This window comes from Cyprinus carpio, chromosome A15 (assembly GCF_018340385.1).
Source record: "Cyprinus carpio isolate SPL01 chromosome A15, ASM1834038v1, whole genome shotgun sequence".
Lineage (NCBI taxonomy): Eukaryota > Metazoa > Chordata > Actinopteri > Cypriniformes > Cyprinidae > Cyprinus > Cyprinus carpio.
The window spans coordinates 2,335,087-2,355,782 of NC_056586.1; the positions used below are offsets into that span (position 1 = coordinate 2,335,087).

Consider the following 20,696-nt stretch of genomic DNA (forward strand, 5'->3'; position numbering starts at 1 on the left):
CACAGCGGATATATTTCCCCAAATGATTCATAAGACATTATATAAGTGAACATAACAGCTAAAGACAACATTTCAGTCAAATCTGTTTTCAATTAACTGTGTTTATCCAGTAAAAACAGCTCATTTGATTATTTCTATTATTATTTTATGTGTTAATTTCATTGTGAATTGTTGTCATTGTACAGAAAGACCAAAACCCACAGTAACCATTAAACCTGCTCAACATGTGTTCAGAGGAGAGAGAGTACTCTCAGATGTGACATATATAGTGAAGGAGTCACTAGCTGGAGCTACAGCTGGTATAAAGAGGGTTCAATCAGTGTTTTCAGTTATCAACATGAACACACACTCAGGTCTGTTACTGAGTCTGACGCAGGTGAATACACCTGTAGAGGATCAGAGACAGAAGGATCACGCTGGTCACAAAAGAGTGATGCAGTTACACTGAGAGTATCAGGTGAGCTTCATCATCTCTTCATACACACACAAACACACATTTAACATGTTATTAATGACTGATTTCTCTATTTCAGATCCCAGAGCAGTTTTAAGTGTTTCTTAAGTGGTTAAAAAGTGATCAGATTTTTTGGGGGCCAAGCACCAAACTCATGTTGCCTTTTTTGTGCTTTACTCCTTTGAATCCTTTGGCTAAAAAAAATAATTAATATCTTGATCATAATTTCATAATATCCTGAAAGATAATTTCAGTTTTGATCATCAGACAAAATATTTTGTCGACTGTTTTTGTTTCTTCTTTTCATTATTTTTTTAAACAAAATTGTCTCATATGATCATCAAACCAGGTTTCACTAAATATTTTTTGATTGTTCAACTTTACCAAATGACACTCTAACAAAGTAGTCATGATGTATCTCTGCAACACTTCTGTTTAAATAAGCTTTCAGAACTAATACCAGTTTTTCTATAGGACTTGGGCGTTGTGACGTCATTACTTGGCGTGGCCGCCATGTTGATGGCCTTCTTTACTGCTACTCGGACTACTGCGCAGTGTTTAGACATACTCCCTCTCAGCCGTGTGTCTTAATTTGATTATTTAAAAATCTATTTCAACCATGGTAAACCGTTGCTGTATTGTGGGGTGTAATATCGCAACACATAATCGCCCTTTGAAAAAAAATGGATTAACTTTCCACTGCTTTCCTGCTTGGAGGCGCGACCACGGAGACCAAGTGAGGTGTAATATCTGAATATAATTTATATAGCTTAAGTAAACACTGAAAATAAGGGAAATTTCCTGGGTTACTCATCCAAAATACGGGGAAAATTTCTACATTCATCTTTCTGTTGCTATCCCTCTGCTGACAGCAAAAATTCGTACTACAAAAACTGCTGCATTAACTAAGCGAGATTGTGAAGCTATGTCTAACGTGACTTTGCTTACATTGGTGTGAAATCATGCTCTCACAACAACCACGCTGTTATCTTAAAAAGGCCAATATCACGCTAAGGTTGCTTTCAAGTAACGTTAAGCAAAACGATGGTTTAAAAATTATCTGTTTTGCTGGAAGGGCAACTGTGTAGCAACAGGACAACAGCACAGAGACTGACAGGTCCGATGGAAGGGCTAACGGGAGTATTTTACAGGAAAATACTACAACGGGAAGACAGCGGGGAAAAGAGCTCAAATACATGAGAACTCCGGAAAAAAAAACGGGAGGGTTGACAGCTACTAACTAAACTTTTGAAACACGTAAGTTATTTAAAAGTACATGTGAATGGTTGTTAGCACTAACGGTTAGTAAACTAGCAACTAGGCGGAGTTCAGTTTACCTTTGTCCGGATTACTGTATACTGTTCGCCGGCTTTATGATCTGCAGCTCCCTAACCCATCCATTTGTGAACTGCACATGAGACTCCAATTACTTGTAGCTTCGGAACTGTTCTGAAGTGTAGGCGCTCACAAAACAAACAAGGTAGCCGAAGATATCTGTAATGCGAAAGTGCGGCAGCAAACTCGTCGTCGGTGCTCCACTCTTTGTTGGGATTTTCATATTGATCCAAACCGTTAATAGTGCCGATTTTGTCCACATACCGATCCCTGGTATCCCTACTTAGCGTATCCCTGTAAATCCCACAACCTTTTCGCGATTTTAACATATTTTTTCTTTCTCCCAACTCTGTTTCTTCTCGTTCGACTTGCTGTATGTTTACATTCACAAAGCCATCAACATGGCCTCCACATCCCAGAATGCAACGCGGTGCCCAAGCCCTATTGTTGACCTCTTTGCCATTTTGAGTTTTATTGTAAACTGCTGTAAATGTAGTACCCTCACCGCCTGATGAGGGGAGATAAAAGTATAAATAATGCACAGGACACGGAGCCGCTGCTGCTTCAATCATCAGAGTCTGTGTATTGTTTTTTAACCATTTAAAACAGTTCAAATACATTTATATGTCAATAAATGACAGAGCATCACTTCAAGAGAAGTCACAATATAGAAAAAAAGTAGTACACATATACAGTCTTTCATTGACTACTGTGTTCACAAATTAAACACTATAAAATACTAATTACTAACATATAATATACACGTGACATTTTCCACTCTTCCTGTGTTTTACATTTAAATGAACCCTGACAATGTGTTCATATATCAGCAAAACTTACAATTGTAATAATCACATTATTTAACTGAAACAAATCACACTGGTGGATGGCATTTTAGAATGCGATGAGCGATCCAGTCATATATAGATCAGTGATTCACTCTAATATCGCGTCACACACGCGACACACAGACGTAACTTGAAGCGAACTCATTAAACACCTTAAACTCTCATTTACATTCGTCATAACTCTCTGACATGTCAAGAACATATTCTTATAACATTAATGTATACCATACCTGATGAGGGGAGATAAAAGTATAAATAATGCACAGGACACGGAGCCGCTGCTGCTTCAATCATCAGAGTCTGTGTATTGTTTGAGCAGCGCGCGCGCCCCCTCCCCAAACAGGCGAACACTCCCAAAGGGAAAAACAATCAAACACCGATCGATTGAGCAGGGAACATCAATCATCAATGTAATAAACAGTGTAAAATACATTTGAGAAAGACATTCTCTCGGAAAAACAATCAAACACCGATCGATTGAGTTTACTAATATATTTTATATTTTTGTGACCACCACATAAGCAAAACTTTGGTAACATGTTTCTTTGACTGCTGCTATAGATGTAGGTGGTGTGGCACAGAAGGTCAAACTCTGGGCTAATAACCTATATGTTTAGTCAGACTGTTTTCTTTGATGGTTTTTGTTAGTTTGTTTTGTTTGGTTTTTTTGTGATACACTGAAGGAATGATCATCAAACTTGTTCCCTGTAATTGCTGCTTGTCTCCCTGCACTGGCTGCTGGTTATGGCTCACATGAAGTTCAAGACACTGATGCTTTAATAAATAGGAAAGTATGCTTTTAGTTTACTTTTTATGTACTTCTCAGAAATGGGCTTCATGTACTCCTCAGAAATATACTTAAAATGACATTTAAGTATACTTGACTTATACTTACAAAAGTCTAAATATACTTGAACTATACTTAAGTATACTTAATAAAATAAACTTGAAGTATACTACTTTTTGGTAAGGGTCAGAAATATACTTAAAATGATCCTAGAAATCAATATGCACTAATGATTTACCAGTGATCTTCTGCAGAAAACCCTTCATAACTCATGATCACACTAACTTTATATTGACAGATCTTGCTAAACCAACTCTGACTGTTGAGCCACAGAGTTCAGTGTTCACTGGAGACTCAGTTACTCTGAGATGTGCGCTGATTCAGTCACAGAATGGATGGGAGTTTCTCTGGAGTAAAGACTCAAACACTGAATCTATTGAAGCTGCAACTAAAACAATCAATCGTGTGAAAGTCTCTGATGGAGGAGAGTACAGGTGCAGAGGACGAAGAAGAGGATATTACACCATTTACAGTGAACCAGTAGTAGTGACAATATACAGCAAGTATCATAGTACACATTTTATTATTTGTATGTATTAAATTATTACATTATTTCATTGTGAATTGTTGTCATTTCACAGAAAGACCAAAACCCACAGTAACCATTAAACCTGCTCAACATGTGTTCAGAGGAGACCCAGTCACTCTCAGATGTGACATATATAGTGAAGGAGTCACTAGCTGGAGCTACAGCTGGTATAAAGAAGATTCAACCAGTGTTTTCAGTGATCAACAGGAACACACACTCAGGTCTGTTACTGAGTCTGACGCAGGTAAATACACCTGTAGAGGATCAGAGACAGAAGGATCACGCTGGTCACAAAAGAGTGATGCAGTTACACTGAGAGTATCAGGTGAGCTTCATCATCTCTTCATACACACACCAAACACACATTTAACATGTTATTAATGACTGATTTCTCTATTTCAGCTCCCAGAGCAGTTTTAAGTGTTTCTTAAGTGGTTAAAAAGTGATGAGATTTTGGGGGGCCAAGCACCAAACTCATGTTGCCTTTTTTTTTTTTGTGCTTTACTCCTTTGAATCCTTTGGCCAAAAAAACAAATTCGTATCCTGATCATAATTTCATAATATCCTGAAAGATAATTTCAGTTTCTGCAGTCTTGATCATCAGACAAAATATTTTGTCAACTGTTTTTTTCTTCTTTTCATTTTTTTTTTACAAAATTTTCTCATATGATCGTCAAACCTGATTGATTGTTTTTGATTTTCAAATTATTACATTATTTCATTGTGAATTGTTGTCATTGTACAGAAAGACCAAAACCCCACAGTAACTATTAAACCTGCTCAACATGTGTTCAGAGGAGAGACAGTCACTCTCAGATGTGACATATATAGTGAAGGAGTCACTAGCTGGAGATACAGCTGGTATAAAGACGGTTCAATCAGTGCTTTCAGTGATCAACAGGAACACACACTCAGTTCTGTTACTGAGTCTGACGCAGGTAAATACACCTGTAGAGGATCAGAGACAGAAGGATCACGCTGGTCACAAAAGAGTGATGCAGTTACACTGACAGTATCAGGTGAGCTTCATCATCTCTTCATACACACAAACACACATTTAACATGTTATTAATGAGTGATTTCTCTATTTCAGCTCCCAGAGCAGTTTTAAGTGTTTCTTAAGTGGTTAAAAAGTGATCAGATTTTGGGGGGCCAAGCACCAAACTGATGTTGCCTTTCTTGTGCTTTACTCCTTTGAATCCTTTGGCTAAAAAAAGAATTCATATCCTGATCATAATTTCATAATATCCTGAAAGATAATTTCAGTTTCTGCAGTCTTGATCATCAGACAAAATATTTTGTCAACTGTTTTTGTTTCTTTTTTTCATTTTTTTTAACAAAATTGTCTCATATGATCACCAAACCAGACTGATTGTTTTTGATTGTTAAATTATTACATTATTTTCATTGTGAATTGTTGTCATTGTACAGAAAGACCAAAGCCCACAGTAACCATTAAACCTGCTCAACATGTGTTCAGAGGAGACCCAGTCACTCTCAGATGTGACATATATAGTGAAGGAGTCACTAGCTGGAGCTACAGCTGGTATAAAGAAGGTTCAACCAGTGTTTTCAGTTATCGACAGGGACACACACTCAGGTCTGTTACTGAGTCTGACGCAGTTAAATACACCTGTAGAGGATCAGAGACAGAAGGATCACGCTGGTCACAAATGAGTGATGCAGTTACACTGAGAGTATCAGGTGAGCTTCATCATCTCTTCATACACACAAACACCACGTTTTAACATGTTATTAATGACATGATTTCTCTATTTCAGCTCCCAGAGCAGTTTTAAGTGTTTCTTAAGTGGTTAAAAAAGTGATGAGATTTTTGGGGGCCAAGCACCAAACTCATGTTGCCTTTTTTTTTTTTGTGCTTTACTCCTTTGAATCCTTTGGCTAAAAAAAGAATTCATATCCTGATTATAATTTCATAATATCCTGAAAGATAATTTCAGTTTCTGCAGTCTTGATCATCAGACAAAATATTTTGTCAACTGTTTTTGTTTCTTCTTTTCATTTTTTTTAACAAAATTTTCTCGTATGATCGTCAAACCTGATTGATTGTTTTTGATTTTCAAATTATTACATTATTTCATTGTGAATTGTTGTCATTGTACAGAAAGACCAAAACCCACAGTAACCATTAAACCTGCTCAACATGTGTTCAGAGGAGACACAGTCACTCTCAGATGTGACATATATAGTGAAGGAGTCACTAGCTGGAGCTACAGCTGGTATAAAGACGGTTCATTCAGTGTTTTCAGTTATCGACAGGAACACACACTCAGGTCTGTTACTGAGTCTGACGCAGGTAAATACACCTGTAGAGGATCAGAGACAGAAGGTTTGGGTTGGTAGAAAAATAGTGATGGTGTTAAATTGGTGGTGTAGTTTTATGTTTTTAATGTATTAATACACACAAACACACATTTTGCATTTTATTAATGACTGATTTCTCTATTTCAGCTCCCAGAGCAGTTTTAAGTGTTTCTTAAGTGGTTAAAAAGTGACCAGATTTTTGGGGGCCAAGCACCAAACTCATGTTGCCTTTTTTGTGCTTTACTCCTTTGAATCCTTTGGCTTAAAAAATAATTCATTTCCTGATCATAATTTCATAATATCCTAAAAGATAATTTCAGTTTCTGCAGTCTTGATCATCAGACAAAATATTTTGTCAACTGTTTTTGTTTCTTCTTTTCATTTTTTTTAATTTGGTTGTCTCATATGATCACCAAACCAGACTGATTGTTTTTGATTGTTAAATTATTACATTATTTTCATTGTGAATTGTTGTCATTGTACAGAAAGACCAAAGCCCACAGTAACCATTAAACCTGCTCAACATGTGTTCAGAGGAGACCCAGTCACTCTCAGATGTGACATATATAGTGAAGGAGTCACTAGCTGGAGCTACAGCTGGTATAAAGAGGGAACCAGTGTTTTCAGTGATCAACAGGAACACACACTCAGGTCTGTTACTGAGTCTGACGCAGGTAAATACACCTGTAGAGGATCAGAGACAGAAGGATCACGCTGGTCACAAATGAGTGATGCAGTTACACTGAGAGTATCAGGTGAGCTTCATCATCTCTTCATACACACAAACACACGTTTAACATGTTATTAATGAGTGATTTCTCTATTTCAGCTCCCAGAGCAGTTTTAAGTGTTTCTCCACAGAACTGGTTGACAGAAGGAGATCCAGTGACTCTGATCTGTGAGGTTCACAGCTTCTCTACAGGCTGGACATTCAGCTGGTTCACTTTAACTGTCTCACCAGGTACGTTATAATGTGCTTCATGTGGTAACATCTGATTAGCTGATTTTATTCAAGCCCAGAATACCATTTAATATACATTCTCTGGTTTACAGATCATTATGATCTGCTGTCAGACAGCAGCAGAGGAGCAGGAGGAAACTACACTGTCAGTTCTGCTGCTCTGAAGCACACAGGAGTTTATGCGTGCAGAGCAGAGAGAGAGAAACCAGTCTATAAAACACAGCACAGCAACACACAGCTGCTATGGGTCTCTGGTGAGTTCAAACACAACTCAATAAAGAGAATTTCTATACTCAAATCTGAAACTCTGAAGCAGTAATTGTCTTCTCAGGTGTTTGTCCTCCAGTCTCTCTGATCGTCAGTCCCAGCAGAACTCAACACTTCACATCTGCCTCTCTCTCTTTGAGCTGTGAGGACCAGAGTAACTCTACTGGATGGAGAGTGAGAAGATACACAGACAGTGGACAGCTGGAAGATTGTTCATCATTACGTCGAGGATCACAAACCAGATCCTCTACATGTACATTCAGCTCCACCAGCACATCAGACACTGGAGTGTACTGGTGTGAGTCTGAATCTGGAGAGAAACATCATCCTGTTAATATCACTGTACACTGTGAGTCTGTGTTCCTGTATTTAATCATTTCACTGGCAGTTTACAATCAATGCAGGAAGCTGGTTGATTAATCATCAGTGGACAAAAAACACTCAATGAGGAAGTGGTACCAAAAATGTACTTATTTAAATAATTAATCTATTTATGCGATCAGTGCATGTTTGCTCTGTTTCTGTAGCTGGTGTGATTCTGGAGAGTCCTGTTCATCCTGTGACTGAAGGAGATCATCTGATTCTGCGCTGTTTATATCGACATACAACCCCAGCAAACCTCAGCGCTGATTTCTATAAAGATGGATCACTCATCCAGAATCAAACTACAGAGACGACCATCACCACTGTCTCAAAGTCACATGAGGGTTTCTACTACTGCAAACACCCAACGAGAGGAGAGTCACCCAAGAGCTGGATCTCAGTCAGAGATAAGAGTTAGAGCTATAAACACTATTGAAATATTTCTGTAGACTTTACAGCAATAATCTAAATGTAAAAATATATCTCAGCTTCCACAGACTCAAGGTCTTATAAACCCATGATAACTGGAGTGACTGCAGGACTGACTGTCACTTTTTTGATCATTGTCTTCTTGGTGCTGCTGTGGCGCTGCAGAAACAAAGGTTAGATTAATTTTCCATAACACATTTGCAAATGCTAGCTCTGTTTCTAATGCTTGTGAGCTTCTATCCCACAACAGCCTAAGATTTGTTTTCCTGATGCTTTTTAGAAACTATAGACATTTTATGTTTGTGTAGGTGGAAGATCTCAGTCTCCCTCTAGTGTCAGTCAACAGCAGAACAAGAGTCAGACATCAGAGCAGAACCAGAGTGAAGCGGGAGACAAGACACTGCTGTCTGGTCAGTCTTTACCCTTTACCCATAAATCAATACCCTACATCTTTACAAGCTGAGATAGAAGACACTTACGGGTAACTTTTAACTAACAGAATGGATCTGACAATTAAATAATATTTCATTTTTTCTAAAGTATATATATGTGTGTGTGTGTGTGAGAGAGAGAGAGAGAGAGATTGGAAATTAATGAAATGCAATTAATGTAATTAATTTATTACAGGAACTGTTCATATTTATGACTCTACTGATGCAGCTATTTATGAAACTGTTGATAATGACATAAGCACAGGTAAATAACATTTTAATTATGTCATAATGACAAGCACAGTAGTTTATTTCTTAAGAAATTAGAAATTAAATCCATATTTTTATCACTGTGATATTTGCAGAGCAAATCAAGTTAAACCCAGTGTTTTTTCCTCATTGTAGACGGTGTAAGTGCACTTTCTGAACTCACCTATGCTGAGATTGAACTGAAATCTACAAAGAAACAGAAGAAAAAGAAAGAAAACAAAGGTAAACTGAAATAAAAGTCTCTGCTATTATGATTTTATGATCATAACAGTAGCAAAAATCACCACATCATTTTCCTAAATGTCAGTTTGTGGCAGTGAACGGTGAAATTGATCTGATATGAAAATAAAATAAAATAAAATAAAATACTTTATATAAAAATGAAAAACATGCATTTTGAATTAATTTGTATGTATTTTTAGGTGCTGGATCTTGTGAAGTGACTTATGCTCAGGTTAAAAAATAATGTCCAGAAGAGAAACGTTCAATCCCAGGATGCTGATGGGTTTCTGTTGAGAAGGAGTGGAAATGAACCAGGATCATCAATGATCAATAATCTTTGTGATATTGAGCACTTGATGGAAATAGATGTATCAGCATTTAATATTAGTGATGCAAACTGCCATGTGCTTCAGAAAGTTTGCATACTAATCTTTGATTATACATTGAAAAAAAAAAAGAAAAAAACCTTGATTATGCTTTAGTAATGCAGTGTGTTTTCTGTTTGATTATTATTAACAGAGGCAGTAGATTATTAGTAGAACTGAGACAACAGAATATTCTTTTCTGACTGTTGAGTAAGTGAACAAGTTTCATTTTCCTGGAAATATTAAGGAATTTTAAAATTTTGATTATCAGGTCTGAAAATGTTGTCTTTAAATGTAAATGTATATAGTGAAAATGTATTTATACATCTTTATTTTGAAACTGCTAAATATTTTATTGGATAGAAAAACATAGCTCTTTGAGTTTGCAGTCTCTTAAAAAAGAAAGAAAAAAAAAAAAAAAAAAAAAAAAAGCCTTATCCAGCAATTAAAAATAAAAAAACCTTGTAAAGCCATGGAAATACATTAATCAAAAAGTTATAGCTTGCTTGTTTGTCTTATTCTATTTATGTTTTCAGAAAAAAAAGATTAGTTTGAGTGTTTTAGATTGCTTGTTTGTCTTCAATGCCTTTCAAAAGTTTGGTGTCAGTAAGATTAATTTTTTTTATTATTATTATTATTATTATTATTATTATTATTATTATTATTATTATTATTTTGAGAGAAACTAATACTTTTGTTCAGGAAGGAAGCATTAAATTGATGAAACATGACACTTGTAATGTTTCAAATAAACACTGCCGAAGGATCCTGAAAAAAATTTAATAAATAAATAAAAGTATCAGGGTTTCCACAGAAATATGAAGCAGCACGACTGTTTTCCAGAATGACAATAACAAAACATGTTTATTATTTAGAAATATTAGAATGATATTCAGCATATTAAAATAATTTCTGAAGGATCATGTGACACTGAAGACTGAAAATTCAGCTTTAATTACATTTATAAAATATATTCAAATAGAAAACCATTATTTAAAATTGTAGTTATATTTTAGTGTGTTTGGTAAAATAAATACAGCCTCGGTGAGCAGGAGAGACTAAAAAAAATAAATAAATAAATACTGACCCCAAAGTTTTGAATGGCTATAAACTGTTATTTTTGTACTTTTACTTAAATATTCTTTGTTAAGATAAACAATAACAAACATCCTGAATATTCTCAGGGTATTATTGATTTTAAATGTATGGTTTTCATTACAGCCAGATGTAGTGGTTTTCTGCTATCAGTGTGAGTGTGAAGAGTTGGTCGTCATTGAAACGACTTGGTTTTTAAACAAACAGCATTTCGACAAAACTGGAAAACATATGTTAAACTTGTATCCTCTTCATCAAATTATTTTTTTTTTTTTTTTATTTTTGTATGTAAGCCTTGTTAAATATTCACTGTTTGGTTTTAAAAACTCAATAAATATAGAAATAATAATAATCTACTCAGTTATTGTCTCACTTCTTTAAACCTGTTTATTGTCATGTTATCATGAAGTAGGCCTGTGATTACAGCCTGAAGAATTTTAAATGATGAGATCTAAAAGGTTTTGTTATCCTGTGGCTCCCTCTGGAGGACAATATTAGTGTTACAGCCTTCATATGAAGATGATAGATATAAATGGCTGTTATTTTCTAAATTAATGTTAGCACCCCAAGCATCAGAAGTACATGGAAACTTGGCAAGATAACATAAAACTTGGAAGATTTCTTGGAAAGTATATATATATATATATATATATAATATATATATATATATATATATATATATTCATGAGCGAGGGCTGTCAAATGATTAATCACGATTAATCACATCCAAAATAAAAGTTTTGTTTACATAATATATGTATGTGTACAGGGTATATTTATTATGTATATATAAATACACACACATAAATTATATATTTAGAAAATATTTACATGTATATACATTTATATATTTATATTCTTATATTTTATATTATATATAAATATATTTTATATATAAACATAACATATTCTTCTTAAATATATACATGCATGTGTGTGTATTTATATATATGTAAAAACAACACAGTATACCACACATATATTATGTAAACACAAACTTTTATTTTGGATGTGATAATTGTGTAAACAAAATTTTTTTTTGGATGTGATAAACTACATTTTTTTTTTATATGATTTTTTTTTTTGATGATTCTATAAAACCATGTGATGAATCCAAATTTAAAGAAACTTTAAAGAAACAGCACAGCTCTCCTCATTTTGCTTCCTTAAGAAGAAACTGGCTGCTGCTTGAGCAGAAGGTCAGGAATACGCTGCCAGTGTGTTTGATGCAATAACTCGGCTGATCTGGTATCAGTGTGTACCTCACATGTTCTGACAGAGCTGCTCAGATGAACAGAACAATGTGTAAAAGTGTGATAATGCTTCACACAACTGATTTTCTTTTGGACTTTTACTAAAGCCTGAAGTTCAAATGCATTTCTTTAATAAATATCATAAAGACAGTGATATGCATAAAAAATTGTATTGTACAAATGTTGAATTGACAAAGATATAAATTACATTCAAAACAAAACTGCATTAGTTATAACAAAGAAGATACTTAATATGTTTCAGCCATGAACATCTGAATCAGTGAATTATTCTGTAAATCATGACGATGTCTGAATCTGAGCACTACAGATCCTTCATATGAATGCATTAGTGAACTGAACAATGTCAGATTTGAACTCAAGCATCATCCGGTGTATTTCACTCTACTGAGACATTCCTTTATGTGCAGTTCAGGTAAATGTTTTGTTCTGTGTAATGTTTTTACATAACAATATTATTATGTTAAATGCCATTACAATCAACAAGATCATGACCAGCATGATGCCACTGTATTCATTCTTTCATTATTTACATGAAGTATAAATAGTCAGAATATACAACTGTGTTTTTGAAAAAGGTTTTGTGAGATTCATTTCCCTCCAAAGACGACAGAAAGAAACAAGAAATCATATTTTGCATTTATATGAAATAATATTTCTTCTTCTTCTTTTAATTTGGGGAGAAATGTGAATATGTTTTTGTGATATTAATCTACATTTTTTTTTTTCTTTCTAAGAGAATGTTTTTTTCCTCTTCTTTTCTAACACGGTCAGTTGTCTTTGGCATTGTATGTGGATCATCATCCGTGAGTGTCTGATACGTTCTCAGCAGGTTTATTTGCTGTGTTTGAGCCAGTCTCTCCAGGGCGTCTGGTTCTGCTCGGGGCTGATCTCTGATAGAGTGGAGGACTTACGCAGGAAAGAAAGCCGACCCGCTGATCTCTTCTGAGGCTGTTCTGTCTGCTGCTGGCTCCTCAGCTGCTGATTGATGATAACCTGGATATCGTCCTGCAGGTGCACATGAATAGTTCATAAACATGATAAATTATAACATTTTAAAAACCTACTTCTGCACATCAGTGTAAAGTATTTAGTTACAAGTGCAATAAATCAGTATAAATGCATTCTTCTGCACATTATTATTATTATTATTATTATTATTATTATTATTATTATTATTTTATTTGTTTGCTTGTGCTAACTGACAGCAATGCAGAAATGTGAAATTTAAATTTAGCGAAAATAAATAATGTTTGTCAATATTTAGGTGTATAGTGTGCAGGGTTATTATAGATAACTAATGAAATTAAAATGATTACTTGAAATAAAAGTTAACTGAAAATAATAATAATAAATTATATATATATAAGTACTACACAAAATTAGTAACCCCCACACCCCCAAAAAATTACTACAATTATAAACTTAAAATGAAAACTGATATTAATTGCATAAAAATATTAATAAAAAGCTATGACAGTATCTCAATGATATTAAAATAACATTGATAGGGTGTTGATTTCACAATGTCTTTATATTTTAACTTCTGTTGGCTGCTGGATAAGAACAGGAAATATATTTTGAGGACACATTCACTTACAAATGAACATTAAACATAAAAAAGTTTGATTATTATTATTATTTCAATTTTATCTACTCTCATTTAAAACTCAAAAGCAGTTACAAGACATTAAACAGCTGCAGGCTTCCACTGTGCACAGCAGGGGGCGACAGAGGATCCAGAACATCATTAACAGACAATACACAACCTAATCTACACTGATGTTCTGCTGCTTTATTTAAAGCCAATAACTGTATAGTCGCTGATTCAGTGACCATTTCTTTATTAAGCATTTTAGTACATACATTTTTATTATTGTTAATTACTGACAATCTACAAAGATTTGAGTAAAAGTCATGTTTTGTTTGCTTTATTATTACACTTTAAATGTTTGTAATTTTATCTTAAGAAGTATTTCTTTTTAGTGGACTCAAATGAAATAAGTTCACTGCACTAACACCATCTAAACAATAGTTTTTGTTTTTGTTGTTTTTAACTCGAATGGTTTGAAGCAATCGGTTTCCCAAATGAAACGAGTTACCACATGGTATAATAACGGTAACATACTGTAAAAATGAAGAGCTGTAAATTAACTGTAGAGAACTGTAAATTAACAGTACAATGCTGGCAACCACAGCTGCCAGTAGATTACCGTTATTTTACAGCACAATTTTTTTACAGTGAAAAAAAAGCAGACTTGGCAACCCTGCATTCAACACGAGCTGCTGTGTTTGAAGTCAGTTGTAGTTCTTGTGTTTCTCTTTTCTTCAGTAATTCTGTTTGTTAACAGCAGCTGTTCATCACTAATGCTCAATTATCACGCAATTAATCACTTAATTATTTAACTGCAATGTATATCTTCTTTCAGTGAACTCAACTGAATTAAGTTCAGAGTACTCACAACTATTAGTTTTTAAAACTTAAATGGTTTAAGGCAATCAGTTTCCTCAAACGGTTTAAGTTGTTACTTGTCAGGTTTTACAGAGTTTGATATAACTTCATTTTCTGACCTTATCACAGAATGAGGAAGAAAATATATTCTATACTTTAATAAAGGCTACGATTAGCGATGCATTATAATTTTACTTTATATTATGAAAATACCCGAGATGGCTTGAAGAACACAGATAAAGCATATATTTATCAGGAATCGATTGTAAAGCGTAGGCTGCAGTTTGGAACAGCTAAGAGTGGATCAGTTCTGATTCATCTATGACTTTAACAAGAAACAAGGATGTTTACCTGTTTAACAATTTGGGTTTTTGCTATTACATTTATAACCACATGAAAAACACACTGTCATTTGTGAGCATGTATATTCCTTATTTTTTAGTGTACGTCTCCTGCTGCAATATTTCATGCTTTTATATACATTTCTTTTTAATAAATACAGTGCCCATTTCTACTGCTGATGTTTTGTTTAAAAAAAACAAAACAATAGTCATAGTAAAAGCAGAAGAACCAGGACCAAGAACAATTCACTTTACTGAATATGATTTGTTCTCTAAATGTCTATTTTGGACTTTGCAGCATTATACTGTAGTCTACAGGCATTATTACGATTAGTATCCAGATAAAAATAATACTATCAAGTTTTAATCGATTCCTGAACATGTAGGTTTTTTTTTTTTTTGTTTTTTTTTTTTCACAGCAGCAAATGAACTGCTGGTTGTGGTGACATTGTGATGGTGTTAAGAGCTGAATATGTGCAGAGTTGTGAAACACAAGAATAGTGTTAATAGTTGTGCCTAATGTAATGCTTTTTATATTGCAATTAAGGAAAAACTGTAATGGTTAGAGAAAAAAAAAAAAAAAAAAAAAAAAAAACACATGAACCACATGTATGATCAATAGTAATACGGATGCTTTGCAAGCATGCTTTTCCAAATTATGATTCTTACGTTATTCTGCATGAAGTAAGAATAAAACCAGATCTGAAACCCACTGATGTGAGCTTCTCTTCACACGGTTTTATTTTTCTATACAGTACTTCCTCTTTCACATTCAGTCTCTGCAATTTAGGGTACATGTGATGTCCAATGATTAATGTCTTTTCTTACAATTTATTCACAAACATTATATTTATTCATTAAAGGATTTATAATCTCAGAGAAATACTTTGTGCACCTCATGTTTGAAGTCAAACCACACCAAGTCAACATTATCTGTAATTTATTTATAAAATTTAATTCAATCCAAAAAAATATATAGTTCTTTAAAATGAGTCTGAAAGTAATTTTCTTTAAATTGTCAGTTACTGCCGTGACCCTACTGTGTGACTGTCTACTGATGATAATTAGTGTGGTGCATGAATGTGTCTGTTTGAGCTAATTATGTGTGCAATAGTTAATAATTCCAGTCAACTGTTGATCTTTGAGTACATGTGTTACTTGAAGTGTTACACTTAACCAGAGTAAAAAGAGTAGTTTAGCAACTAACAGATTTGTTACACTAATGAAATATATGAACAGAACAAATGGCTCTTATGAGTCTGGTGTTTTCATGGCTCTTAATATGTTAAAAGTCATTAACATCTTTAATAATTTATAATTCCTTACATTTATATAGCACTTTTCTGGGCACTCAAAGTGCTTTACATAGAAGAGTGGTATCTACTCATCCACCACCAGTGGATAGAAGGTTAATGGATCCTTTACTAGATTTTAGGTCCTGAACCAAGAAAGACAGCATGCTGCAGATGGACTATTGTCATGTTGTATTGCACTTTTGTATTTGACATTGCTGTGTTGTTGTTCAGAGCTTATCTCACATGTGTAAACTGTAAATAAAAATAAAAGACCTATGATCTTTAAAAGTACCGAACAGACTGTTGAGAGCAGTAACAGTCCCCCCCCCCCAATAGAATACAAACAGATGGAAATGAGTTCATTTTCGGTTTGTTCTGTTTGAGCTCGGTGACATTAACCAGTGTGAGAGCAGCAGCTGATCACTAGTTTCTGCTTCTTTACTTCCATAAAATTAGGTAAGTTATAAATACAGATAATACCATATTATAAAGATCTGTCAAAGTATTGTTTCATTTTCCTTGTTCATACAAGAATATTACTTCGCATAAAGGCAGATTTATGCTGTTCAGTTTGATACTGAATCATGACAACATTTCTGTCAAAAACTTGCATGTTAGTCAGTGTGATATTATCTGAAAATATTACAAGATTACAGAGGTGGACAGTAACGAAGTACAGTTACTTGAGAACTGTACTTAAGTACTACACTTTTTGAGTATCTGTACTTTACTTGAGTATTATTTTTTTCTGGAAACTGGCAACTTCAACTTCACTACATTTTAAAGACAAATATCGTGCTTTTTACTCCGCTACATTTATATCAAGGTCCCCAAGTAGAAAGTCGTTATATGTAATATGTTATATGTTATACGTTATATGTTTTTCCAGTGTGTGCATTTTCGGATTTACTGAACCCTTTTTTTCTGTGAAAATTCGGCCTGCGATCTGCCAGGACCTTCCAGTGTTGCCAAGTCTTACAGTATTTCTAAGCCTGCAGTTACCGCGTAGCTTTGAATGGATGTTTGGCTGATTTTTTTTACACAAATCTGGCAACCTCGGGAAAGTCTGCACTACTGCATAGCCTGCTCTAAAAAGATAAATACGATAATAAAAGACGAAAAAGGCACATATGTATAGTGTTGTGAGCTCATCTGTGTGTTCACCACATTGATTTTAAAGAGAAAACTTTATGTGATGCCTTGTAGGCCGAGCGCTACGATCAAAGATCATAGAAGATAATGATCGGCATAAGGTAAATAAAAAATACCTACACCTTGATCTACATGACAAGAGAAATGTATAGTTTTTATGTCTGTGTGAACTCGCATGTGTATTGTGTTAACTCATTAAAGCTCTTTAGAAAAATTAACCATATTTTTACTGTAGTAACTATTTTAACTATGGTATTTGAGGTAAAATCAAAGTTTTCACAAATTTACTATTCTCTCACTATAGTAACCATAATTATGCTATTTGTACTAAATCTACAGTAACTACAAATTTAACATAGTTTCATTTTATTAACTATAGTATTTGTAGTTAAACTATGGCATTACAAATGGTGTAGGCTAATACACTCACTGGCCACTTTATTAGGTACACCCTGTTCAATTGCTTGGTAACACAAATTGCTAATCAGCCAATCACATGGCAGCGACTCAATGCATTTAGGCATCTAGATGTGGTGAAGAGACTTGTTCAAGTTCAAACCGAGCATCAGAATGGGGAAAAAAGGGGATTTAAGTGACTTTGAACGTGGAATGGTTGTTGGTGCAGGACGGGCTGGTCTGAGTATTTCAAAAACTGCTGATCTACTGGGATTTTCACACACAACCATCTCTAGGGTTTACAGAGAATGGTCTGAAAAAGAGAAAATATCCAGTGAGTGGCAGTTGTGTGGACTAAAATGCCTTGTTGATGTCAGAGGTCAGAGGAGATGGGCAGACTGGTTAGAGATGATAGAAAGGCAACAGTAACTCAATAACCACTCGTTGACAACAAACCAGGTATGCAGAATACCATCTCTGAACGCACAACACGTCGAACCCTGAAACAGATGGGCTACAGCACCAGAAGACCACACCGGGTGCCGATCCTGTCAGCTAAGAACAGGAAACGGAGGCTACAGTTCGCACAGACTCACCAAAATTGGACAATAGAAGATTGGAAAACGTTGCCTGATCTGATGAGTCTCGATTTCTGCTGCAACATTCAGATGGTAGGGTCAGAATTTGGTGTAAAGAACATGAAAGCATGGATCCATTCTGACTTTGTCTCAATGGTTCAGGCTGCTGGTGGTGGTGTAATAGTGTAGGGAATATTTTCTTGGCACACCTTAGGCTCCTTAGCCCTAGTAAAAAAAAAAACAAGTATACCAAGTATACTTGCAGCCAGACTAATTTTCAGTATACTTCAAGTGTGTTAATGATTAGTTAACTTGAAGTGTGCTATTTTGGAACAACGGTTTTTGTACTAAGTGTATTTTTAGTTAGTAATTAAATTATACTAAAGTATAACTTTAAGTGTATTTAGTGTACTTTTTTTTGTGCTAAATTGGAACAACTTCAAGTATACTTAGTACACTAAGTATATACCTATTAACATGCTTGATTAGTGACATTAAAGGGTACTTTTTTTGTATTACGAGTACATTATAAATTAAGTATGAGTGTCTTTGAAACACACAAGCAATACATTATGAATTTATTTATTTTTTTAGTAAAAATATGCAAATTGTCCCCCAATGCTGAATCCACTTTTTTAAGGTCATTACAATAAATAAATAACTTCAATGACAGACCGAGACAAATTATTAACTAACAATTCAAACAGTGTTTATTTAAACCTCAAATGGTTTTAGCATTGCAAAGCAAAATGCACCAACCATGTTCTTAAATAAAAAGAACGCTGAAAGTAACAAACATTAAAAAAAAAATTAATTAAAAAAATCATTTTGTAACCACAGCAACACACAAACTTAAAGGGATACTCCACCCCAAAATGAAAATTTTGTCATTAATCAGTTACCCCCATGTCGTTCCAAACCCGTAAAAGTTTGTTCATCTTCAGAACACAATTTAAAATATTTTGGATGAAAACCGGGAGGCCTGTGACTGTCTCATAGACTGTCAAGTAACACTGTCAAGATCCAGAAAAGTATGAAAGACATCGTCAGAATAGTCCATCTGCCATCAGTGGTTCAACCGTAGAAGAAGAAAACAAAAATAACGACTTTTTCAATAATTCCTTTGTCAACATTCTCCTCTGTGTCTCTCCATTTCACAGTATGCTGCATATGCTCTTCTGTATCAGCTGCGTCACAAGGATGTGCTGTTTTCTTTCAAAGTGTAGTATTTATAGTACAGATCAGGCTAAATTGTAATGTAGACATGCATTTTCTGTAAAGCTGCTTTGAGAAGTTAATGTACTCTAAATGAGGGCATTAAAATGCAAAAACAGCAGCAGTGCACTGACCCTAGACTTGGTCAACATCACCTCTTCGTTTTTTATTAATAAAACATCCAAATAAATATAATTTAATAAATCAACACACCTTTATACAAACCCAAAGCAACTTTTAAGATAAGTGCAAGTGGAAATATAATTTATAAAAACACATTTATACTTTTAAGATGAGTGTTTTTGGATATGTTGTATTTTGTATTCTGTATTTTGTAATTCTTATACATTTGCAAAACTAAACTGAAATTAATGTTATTCATTCTGCCAATAAAGTCTGAATCAAAAATGGTGGCACACTACATTACATCAAACATCACTGATCTTTGGATATCATGATGTCATTCGTGTGGTATGAAAGAACCAGTGTTTGTCTGGGCTATGTATGCATGAGTTGATCAATGTTCAGATTTAATTTTCATTCTAAAACATTGTACTGCTTCAGAAAACACATTTGTGCTGCTACAGTTGCAAAACTAGGAATTCATCCGAAAATGAAAAAATCTTTAAAAGACCTTTCAGAAAGTGATGGTTTACATCTTGCATAACACTAAAAACCATCAATTAAATCAATGTGAATTCTACTTGACTTACTTCACTTTAGGTTCGTAGTATTGCAGCCATCTTGTTGCATAAAGGCATAAAGCATAAAGATTGGTCCTGGGCCATCCGTGGGCCAGAGCATTTAGACCTAGAGGGGACAGGGGAGACAGGGAAAAGCAGAGCAGGCAGTGCGTAGTCATGCTCTAAGCAAACAAGTCCACTTCCGCTCGGACGAACTTCTGCCATATGAGATCCACCACCTGGGGGTGCAATCTCCATTCTCCCTCCTCCAGACTCTGTCTCGATAGCAAGTCTGCTCCTGAGTTCAGGCGACCTGGGACATAGACTGCCCTGATCGACAGAAACTTTGTCTGAGCCCAAAAAAGAACAAGCCTCGCCAGTCTGTATAGGGGGCGGGAATGTAAACCCCTCAGCTGAGGTAAAAACTGTTTGAGAGCCAGAAAGACTGCTAGCATCTCCAAACGGTTTATGTGCCAGCCACGGTGCACCTCCGTCCAGACCCCACTGACTGGATGACCTTGATGGACCGCCCCCCAACCCGTAAGGGATGCGTCCGTAGTGATGAATCCACG

The 20,696-nt window shown here is 34.8% G+C and overlaps 2 protein-coding genes across 3 annotated transcripts in view; both read left to right on the forward strand.

Moving 5' to 3' along the window:
- Positions 1–219: 219 nt before the first annotated feature.
- LOC109100436 (immunoglobulin superfamily member 1-like) overlaps positions 220–20,696 on the forward strand; it is a gene marked incomplete at its 5' end in the record, with an annotated part of 56,255 nt that continues 35,778 nt past the window's right edge. The window contains 11 exons of the mRNA XM_042770717.1: positions 220–457; positions 3,723–3,983; positions 4,066–4,338; positions 7,168–7,299; positions 7,413–7,553; positions 7,631–7,915; positions 8,094–8,342; positions 8,418–8,531; positions 8,667–8,768; positions 8,986–9,054; positions 9,195–9,281. Of these exons, the coding sequence (XP_042626651.1) occupies positions 220–457; positions 3,723–3,983; positions 4,066–4,338; positions 7,168–7,299; positions 7,413–7,553; positions 7,631–7,915; positions 8,094–8,342; positions 8,418–8,531; positions 8,667–8,768; positions 8,986–9,054; positions 9,195–9,281 (1,951 nt within the window). The remainder of the gene's footprint in view (positions 458–3,722; positions 3,984–4,065; positions 4,339–7,167; positions 7,300–7,412; positions 7,554–7,630; positions 7,916–8,093; positions 8,343–8,417; positions 8,532–8,666; positions 8,769–8,985; positions 9,055–9,194; positions 9,282–20,696) is intronic.
- The window catches only part of LOC109112509 (natural cytotoxicity triggering receptor 1-like), a 33,467-nt gene continuing 29,224 nt past the window's right edge, over positions 16,454–20,696 (forward strand). Inside the window, exons 1-2 of one of the 2 annotated variants that reach the window (XM_042770788.1) lie at positions 16,458–16,556; positions 17,307–17,353. The gene's annotated coding sequence lies outside the window, so the exon portion shown is untranslated. Of the gene's footprint in view, positions 16,557–17,306; positions 17,354–20,696 lie in introns of both variants that reach the window. The other variant, XM_042770787.1, reaches the window with a different exon arrangement.